Raw genomic sequence first — 9,846 nt, 5'->3', positions numbered from 1 at the left:
TCAACGTATCACATAGTCTCTCTTTCGCTTACGAGACAACAAAAGTCACTTTGTGAGGTGACTCTCCATGCAAATCAAATAGAGTCATCTCACAAGGCGTAACTTTCATTCCCTCGCAAATGACAGAAGGTCAACCCGATGTACAGACTAGAGGTGATTGCTAAAGGCCTTGATCTTGACTTGTAAAGTTCCATTATCTTTTTGCTCCAGAATAGTGAGGAGGGCACCGAATACCATTCTGTGATTTACATATAACCAGAACTTCTTGAACTTATAAAGATTTTCGGGACATTGTTTACGACATAAGTTAACCTTACTCAATGGCCATAACTCCAGAATAGTTTGGAAGCAATTAATATTTGATCACTGATACTCTAGGGGGCTGTCCAGAAATCACGTGGTCCATTTTTTATGATTTTGAACCTCTCCCCACAAGTGGTCAAACGTCCATACAATTTTCTGAAATTTGTATGGGTCTTGGTCTTTCGTCCCCCTCCCCCTAAATTAACTACGTGGTTTCTGCATGGCCCCTAAAACGCATATTGCGTTTAACATCATCAGTAGGGACCTGATGGCATGTCAAATATGTCGAAAATTTACGAGTCTAACCACGTTGATTCAAGAGGACATCTAGATCTCAACTTGAGGACATTTTGTAGACCTTAAGATATTACATGGCTTCAAAAACATCTTGAAGCTGACAATTCATACCCATACTATCATAAATCAAGACAAAAATGCATAAAAAGAACGAAAATATTTTTGGCCATGGAGATTCCCCAATGTGCGCTATTGCAATTTTCTTAACCGTTCAGAATATGATGCTTGCATGGTATCGTTGATTGTGGATGGAGTTTTACATTAATAAAGATACAATTTGAGGTCAGTATTCTTACTACTAAAGATCAGGCAGCTAGGAATAGGAAAAAAGGAATACCGGCTTAAAACTCAATCCGCAAATAACGGTACCTTTCTGTCTTTGTAGAGTGTAGCAAGCGGTGCCACAACAATGGATAGCAAATCAATCAAACTGATAAATCCTCAATTTGAAGCTTTTGATAAATCGGTAAATCCAGTGTGCACCGGTGCTTTTCGTTCCACACGTTCCACAGTGGTTCTAGGTGAATAACATCACAACAACTACTACGAACTTGCCGGTAGGTGCGTGAAGAAAACATCGTATTAACTACGACCACATAGCCAGGAGTTCCCAAGGGTGCGAAGGGCTGTTTTCTCCTCCGTCCGTATGCGTGCGCTCGTTGCTCGTTAAAGTAAGTACACTCAATTCTGTTTTAACGCGATTTTATTTTTTACGATTTTGTTCTCATTTAGGATCAGTATAAACATTCAAATGTCACCATATTTTCCTTTGATTTTTTGAAACAAGTGTTACTACATTTGGTTGCAATTTGAGATCACACGATCAAAAATACAGATGAAAACAAAAAAAATCGCGTGAAAATTGAATTGAGTGTAAATGCGTATTCCGCCCAAACAGGCAGCACGTAGCCGAAATTTTTATCATCTTCATTACATCGTAGGCCCTTGAACTGAACTGGTGCGCATTTTGTTGTAAACAGTGAAAATTATTTATATTTTGTTGGAAAGAGTTTAGAAAAATGCAGTCTCTCAGAAAGACGACCACCTGGATTGCACCGTCCGCCATGAGGTAAGTAAAATTTCGATAGCAGTTCTGGAACTGTACTGATTATCGTGTTGATATCGTGGGATGGTCCATGGATTGTCAGGTAGATGAGAAAATGCGTATAGACGATGAAAATCTAAGTGCGCTATTTCGGATGAAACTGGTTTTGTTTGTTAAAGCCTATTTTCTACTGGCTGAGAGGTATTATTAGATGTTTTCGTTCGGTTTTAAATGTTTACCGATAACTTGCAATAATATTGCTTCACACGTATAGAGATGCTCGGTATTTAAACATTATCTGATTAGCCGTTGTGTACGCGTTTTTTTGTGAGTTTCCTTTTATTCGATTTCTATCTTATTTATATTATGTTTTGTTTGGTTCAATTCCACCATATAGCTATAGTAGATGTGAATGAAAATGCTGAAATATTAACTGAGTGAAATTTTAACCGTTGCAGGCTGCATGTTATATAACTAGTAATCGAGCATACATATTGGGACATTGTATGTTTACAATTCCCAGCTCACATCAATGGAAAACGACCTTCTACGCTTGAGATGTTTTTTTTCTATTTCAAGATGTCTGCAAATTCATTGGTAAAACTCATGTTGAAAAAGCACTTCTTCATTTGAACCTTCACCGTTAAAAAAAAAGAAATGCATCAGCCTTATCGTGCTTTGCAGCTACAAATGACAGTGCGGTCTGCATACTACCATGTTGCTTCTTATGCAATCAACCAAAAAATGCAATGGAGTCGGCATGGGTGATTAGAAAATGTGTGAGGTGCAACTGATTCATTACGATAACATGTTTCGATACAAATAACTTCGTCGTTGCAAATCGGGATTGTTGCTACAGTTTAGATCGATAAGAGCCAGTCATTAGATATATATGTAGGTATTGTAAACATTGAAGAACATATCAGTTGTTGCGCGTTACCTACTCAGAATTTGCTTTTCTTCTTTTTCGCATTTTAAGTTTATTTTTTATCGCATATTAGCTTATTGCGTGCTCTTAACTTAGTGTTTCTACTAAATGTACCGCAATAAAAATCTTTTAAAATATATTTAAACATCTGCAGATTTTTCAGTAGATTTACGATCTACCCTCTGAACTTTTCTGAAGCTTCTAAAATGTCATTCAAACTCTGTAAAGTTTTCTGAAGTACTGTTTTTCTGCTCTAAAGATCTACGAACTGCCCTGAAGTTCAATAAATTTCTCAGTAGATCTCCGAACTTTTCTAAAGTTCTATAAATTTATTCATGGATTCTTGAATTTCCATAAAGTTCTACACATCTATCAGAAATTCTATGAAATTCCCCAAAACTCTACAAATTATCTGAAAATATTTGAACTCGCTGAAGTTTAAACATTTATCTGAAGGATTACGAATTTCTCTGAAGTTGTGTAATTACTTCTAAAGATCGGCGAATTTTCCCGAAGTTCTGTAAGTTTGCCTAAGGTTTTGCATTTTTTTTTCTAAAAACGTACAAACTTTCTGACGTTCTACAGACTTCTCTGAAGTTCTTGAGATCTATCTATTTCCAACTTCCATGGAGGTCTGCAAAATTTTGGACTTTTTTACTTCGCTGCGATTTGTTTTTGAAATTGAGATACTTTTTCTGACATTTAACGAATTTTGCATGACATTTTTCTGACTTAAAAAAAGAATGCACATCTGAAAAATTCCTGCTAATATCTGCAAAGTTCTGTAAAGCTCCGTAGTTCTATTTTCAAGATCTACGAAAAAAAAACCTTGAGGCTCAATAAATTTCTCAGTAGATCTGCAAACTTCTCTGAAGTTTTGTAAATTCCTCTACACGCTCTCGGGCTACCCTGAAGATTTGAAAATTTCCCTGAAGATCTTCTAAATTACCTTAAGTTCTCAAAATTTATCTGAAAATATTTGAGCTTCCTTGAAATTTTAAATGTCTCTCTCAAGATCTACAAATTTCCCTGAAATCGTATAAATATTTTTTTTTTAAATCGCCGCTGAAGTTCTGCAAATTTTACTGAAGATCCATCTGAGGTTCTAAAAATGTATCAGAAAATCTGCACACTTTCTTGAAGGTCTTAAAATTTATCTGAAGATCTATGACCATTCTTTTGGGGGTGCGACACATCTAAATCTCAATTTTAGGTGGTTGAAAAATCTCAAGCCATCTACTCACATCGCTTTCCACCTTTTTGCAGGAAATCTTTAAAATCTTCATCAATCTTTTTTTCTATCTACTAAGCGTGAGCGTATCCCACAAAAGCAAACAAATTTTGTCCAGCATCTTAGATAGAGTCGCCCCTCGCCATTGTTGTGATTTTATCAGAAGTTCGGTAATTTTTTTTCCAAAGTTCTGTAGCTATGTTCTGAAGATCTACGAACTTTTCTGATGTTGAATAATTTTTCAGTAGATCTCCGAACTTCTGTGGAATACTTTATATTTCACTGTAGATTCTTGGACTTGTCTGAAGTTATGCGGATTTCCCTGAAGATTTGCAAAATTTCGCTTATAGTTTTACAAATTGATCTGAATTTTTTTTAGCTTGCTTGAAGTTTTGATAATTTCTTTTAACCATTTATCTAATGATCTTGTGATTTTTTTCTTTTTTTTCTGTAAATTTTTCTAAAGTTTTGTAGTTCTGTTCGAAGATCTACGAACTACCCTGAAGCTCAACAAATTTCTCAGTAGAGCTCCGAATATCTCTGAAGCTCTAAAAAAAATCTTAGAAGGCACTCAGACCTGCTGTCGGGCATGCTTATTGTTATACAATACATGCTTCGTATCATATAAACACTGTTTTTTTACCATGCCATGATCAAAGCCATTACAGCATCTTTCGGCCAATCACACTGGAAATAAAAATCAGTCAAACCATACACAGGACATAATTGAATAGTGAAATCGGTTTACCTTCCCGAATAAAAAATACCATACCCGAACGATAACCCAAATGATTGAACTATTCCACAAGTGGTGCCATAAAACATCATTGCACAAATTATGCAAAATATGGGCCATTAAACCGCATGATGGCCTCTTACAATAAACACTGCGAAACCATTGACTTTACAATGTCTCGGCATAAACTAAAGCAATATTTTTATTCCATAAGAAATAACAACTCATAAAAGAAAAGACAAGAAAGCTGACACTACTTTTTTTTTTTATATAAATATATATTTAAGAAAACAAAACTGTATTAGTTGTACTAGTCTACGTTGGTTGACGAAATAAATAAATAAAGATACCCTGATCACGTCGTTAAGCAAAATAACCATACACGTATTATTAGGGTTGCTCCTGGATGCCATCAAAACACAAATCAAGCGTTCTATAGCGGTTCAAATCCGGAAATGTTAGAAAAAAAATCAATATTTTCACCTAACTTGCGGCTATTGCTGGATGAGTCGAATGAAAATTAAACGCAAACCTATTTCGTTCGACAAATCAAACGTCAAATCTAATCATCCTGTCGAAAAAGTGTTAACGCATCCAAACATTGCATCCGACAAAATTATCGAACAGTTCGCTCGAATCAGACCAACAAATCAGATAGTCTAAACGTACCTTAAGCAAACAAATACAATTTTCTGTTGTCATTTATTTTTCTCGACGATTTTCGGATTTTTTTTGTGAGCAAATGAAACAACGCAAACGTTTAGGGTTTTTTTTGCATTAAATTGCTTAAATCTTCCTCTACATTTGAGATTTTTTTCATTGGTGTGTGACCACTGTGGCTCCCTGGGGTCACATCGGAAGGAAGTCGCCTCCGGTGGGGATTGGTAATTGGCGGGCGTTTTAGAGACCTGAAAAATAGACAAAACTTACTTTTATCAATTGGACCTTATTCAGAAAAGATTTTTGTTTTATGTGAACCTCTAAAACCAAAAAAAAAAACGGTTTAAAAATTTAGAAAAAAAAATGTGTTCAGACCTGAAAACTATTTATTAATAATTTTTCATGATATCAGGGGTTCACATAGAGTAAAAATCTATTTCCTTTAAGGTTTCAAGTCATTTGGATGAGAACTTTTTGAGTTATCTTTCCCGCCAATTTGGAAAACACCGTTTCGAGAAAAACGCGTTTAAATTTTTGGGTTGTGTAAAAACATGATTTCTGGAACTTACGGTTAATCGGCGATACCGGGGCCATAGATCACTCCTTCCTCGTGCTCGTAGCATTTTTTAAAAAATCTTAAAGTAAAATATAAAAAATCGATAAAATTTTTTTTTTACTTGTATTTCCTTCCCCCCTTAAGGAAATCAATTTCATGGAGCCGTTAAAGTGAAAAAGCATCTTCGTCCTGAACTGCTTGGATAACAATAATGTGTCACAGATTGCACGAAATTACACTTTTTGTTACTAGGTAAATCTTTGTCATTGAAGAAATGTGAATAATGTGATTTTGACGAAGGTTTTTTTGAGGATCAAGTCTATCAGTGACTATGTGAAATTTTTTTTTGTCAATATCGCGCGAAAGTCTGTCTATGACAATGATAAATCTCAGCAGCACTGCTCCGAGGACAGTTCCAAGGTTATTCTGATGGCTGCTATTTTTTAAAAGAATTCGAATGAGAGCTAAATAAGAATTCTGAGGAGCATTTCAAAGAATTGATGGGACCACTTCACGAGAATTCCGAGCAGAATTAAGATTGAATTTCTGGGATAATTCCATGTGAATTTCGGGAGAACACTACGTGTATGCCCAGGAGAACTACAAGTGATTTTTTAGAAAAATTCCTAGGTAATACTGCAAGAATTATTACTAATTTGAAGTGCATTGCAGAGTGGAATTCAGATTGTCAAGAGTAATAGGGAGCAAATTATAGAGCGATACCATAGAGATGTCTAAGATGAACTCTAAGGAAATTCTGAGAAAATACTTAAGAAATTCTTTAAAGAGTTCCAATGGGATCAAGAAAATTGAAGTATAGAAATCTTATCAAGATCCTCGACATAAAAAAAAAAACCAAAAATTGCAAAAAACAAATTTGAGGCTTTGATTTTTTTTAGATTTTATACCTAATTAGAAAATTGTATGATCCTGGATTCAGGCAAATCTTCAAGATTCGGGGAGTTTTATTTTTATTCTGGAACATAAGAAGTTTTCAAGATTTGAAACTCACATAAATATTCGTAATGCCGATCTTCGAAATGCTTTTAAGACTGTGAACTTGAAATAGATCTAAATAATTTAAATCAATAATTTTACGTTATGGAAATGGTAGACATGGGTCTGCCTTCAAAGGATAATGCATTATCATTCAAATTTGTTAGGTCCATTTATATGTTGCCAAAATCGGGACGCATCAAACACAGAACATTCCAAAATTAGAAAAAGGCTAAAAACGAAAAATTACAGTTGACATTTTCTCGAATAATGACATTTTCTCGTATATTTCTTTGCAGATTTGCCCGCATTGGCACTCAACTTGGTGAGCCTGGTTGCGGTGCCGGAAAGGGTGGCGGTGGTGGAGGTTCTATTCGCGAAGCAGGAGGCGCCTTCGGTAAGATGGAGGTTGCCCACGAGGAAGAGTACTTCTACCACAAGGTGAGCGTGCTTCTTTATCCCACAAGCCCATTATCTGTCATATTCATTACAAATACTTCTTGTAGCGTAAGGAACAGTTGAATAAACTGAAGGAAAAGCTGATCAAACAAGAAGATTTCCACCAAGAGTCGATCAAACAACACGAGGAAGCTATCGAACGCCACAGGAAGGCAATTGAAGAACTGCATGGGCATTAAACAAACACCGATTTGTATGAATGCTGAAACACTACGGTTACCTCTGATAGCGTGATATAGATCATTCAGCAGCCAGACTAGTTTGAATAAATATAGAAGGCGATATAGAACTTTTTTTTTAATGGCTTAATATTCGAAATAAATTTTGCCTTCAATGAAAGATTGTTCATTCGTAGATCAATGGATCAGAAGAAGACCATGTTGCAATTGATTACAGTTATCGTTCTTTGGGGGTTTTCTCGCCGAGCGACTTTTTAGTTGGAAGTAATGCTTACATTAGTCATTTCATTGAAATACTTCACGCGGTATTGAATAAATTATTTTTGACATCGTCACTGGAAGAATTGATTCTTAAAAAAAATCTTCGTCAGCATCGCATTCATTTCCATTAACCAGAATGTACAATTTTCCGGATTTTTTTCTGTTTGATACAAAAAGTTAATTCATTGGTATTTTGATGAGCATTGCAACAAGAATAGCTGTTAAAAACATACATCTCTAATCTATGCGCTTTATAATCATTTACCGTAGCAATTATATCAACAGAAATAAGAAAAAGTGGCGAAAATGAAGATAGTTGATCATTTATCCTGCAATATCAATGCGATTCCTTGGATGTGATCCAACAATGAAACCCCCATTCTGTTACGGGTTGCTCCTTTTAGGCGTTCGTTTATCTTAAAATTTTCTCGGACTTTCTTCCATCTAGAAAAATTGAAAATATTCCGCCGATGTGGGCTGTTCTTCTTGCTGGAAGGCTTGCAAAACAGCACATAAATTAACCACTTTATTCGAGCAGTTAAAATGACGTTTACTACCACTCGAAATTTGAAATAAAACATTATTTTGAGATTTTTTCTTCTAGGACCTCGAGAAAAGTAGCCAACATTTGTGCGTTTCATAAAAAATATAAATTATTTGGTCCAGTTTTGTGAAATCGCTGGTAGAAAGTCACGCCAAAACTGCTTGACAAAGAGGTCAATGGTAATCATTTCTACCTTTGATTAACTAGCAAACCTTGTTGTGCCAACCTTCCACGTGGACCACCGTTCAGGGTGAGCACAGCACAGTTCCCATATTCGTGAACCACAGCCGTGAACCATAGTTCACGGTGTATATTTGAGAAAATTTTGTTCTGGATAGTTGGTCGTGATTTTTAGTTCACGGTCCGTTCCCGTTTTCGGAAACGGATTTTTTTTCCTAGTGTATATCGCCCAGAATGCTGGCTGATATCGCGGTTTGGATTGAACTACTTTGTCGTCGGTACCCACTGGTTTGCCATTCCGGAAACAAGGTTTCTTCGACATAGTCATATACATAGACAATACGTTTTACTTTATATGAAAACTTTTGGGAGGCCCCGCACTGAAAATATTTTCCATGTAGAATCCATTGAAAACGCACCTGATTTTCATCTAATGTGGTGGACAAGAAAACCAACCGGTACACGCATGTACTGGTACGGTCCTCAAAATCGCAACACATGGAATCTATAGTATCATTAGTGTAAACTATAGATGCACACTTAGTCTAGATTACCGAAGTCAGTAACATTTTACTGGGTTTTTGAATTGCGGATCACCCAGTAATCACCACAGCATTAATTTTCGTTACCGAACTATCAGTTAAGTCAAACTGTCAAACACTGCTGAACGTTTGGTAATCCATTCGATTTGCATTCGGCTATATTAACTGGTAAGGCCAGTAAATGCGAACGTTATTTGCTTTGCATTTAACTGACAAGGCAGTTATTTTTTCTTAGTAAATACCGTGTAAGCCAGTTAAAGATGTTTTTGTTAGTGTTGGGAGAGAAATAATAATTTCAATTCAATAAATATTAATTGCACAGAAGAAAACACGTTTGTTGAATTATATTTGTCAGCAGTTAAGGATTTGCACTGATGGATAGTGATATTCTCCCGGCAAATAAACACCATCTGTGTTGTCTTCGCATAATTTCCCACGCACGTAGTGACAGCTTAGAATTTTACAATTCATGGTCAGTAAAATATGTTGAGTATTTTGACGGATGTCCAGAAAAAAATCTATGATTACTTTGTGTACAGTAATTATAATTACCGACTTTTCGTACAATACAGAAAATTTAGAACTTTCTGGGGGAGAGGTAGCTCATCGATTCTTCCGGTTCGCCTCCTAGCATCGTGCTATAAGGTACCAGGCGATAACCAGGGTAGTTGATCGATAGCTCGATGACGTCATTTCGTTGGCGTCTGCAATGGGAAATTCTCATAGCAGGCATTGACGATGGGACGTTGACGAGTTGTTGAATAGCAACTATCGTGGTAACTCACCGATTACCTGTCGATCTGCCAAATTTGGAAAGACGTCTGCATTGAATTGTCTCATATAATAATATTCCGCCCACTATATCACAAGAAATTGCGAGTAGCTGAGTGGAATGGAGATAAGTTAAGCATTGGGTATAGGACCAAGTC

General features: G+C 36.0%; 1 protein-coding gene across 1 annotated transcript; it reads left to right on the top strand.

The window, feature by feature from the left end:
- Positions 1-1,420: 1,420 nt before the first annotated feature.
- LOC135703324 (ATPase inhibitor mai-1, mitochondrial-like) lies at positions 1,421-7,520 on the top strand. The gene is made up of 3 exons (XM_065224508.1): positions 1,421-1,669; positions 7,052-7,193; positions 7,259-7,520. The coding sequence occupies exons 1-3, from the start codon at positions 1,620-1,622 to the stop codon at positions 7,388-7,390; spliced, it is 324 nt and encodes a 107-aa protein (XP_065080580.1). The 5' UTR covers positions 1,421-1,619; the 3' UTR covers positions 7,391-7,520.
- Positions 7,521-9,846: the final 2,326 nt, after the last annotated feature.

The sequence above is a fragment of the Ochlerotatus camptorhynchus genome, unplaced genomic scaffold (genome assembly GCF_037179485.1).
Source record: "Ochlerotatus camptorhynchus isolate MF236.1 unplaced genomic scaffold, CSIRO-AGI_Acam_v1.1 ptg000212l, whole genome shotgun sequence".
NCBI classification, from domain to species: domain Eukaryota; kingdom Metazoa; phylum Arthropoda; class Insecta; order Diptera; family Culicidae; genus Ochlerotatus; species Ochlerotatus camptorhynchus.
The sequence above is the reverse complement of the archived record's forward strand: the minus strand, read 5'-3'. Positions and strand labels throughout refer to the sequence as shown.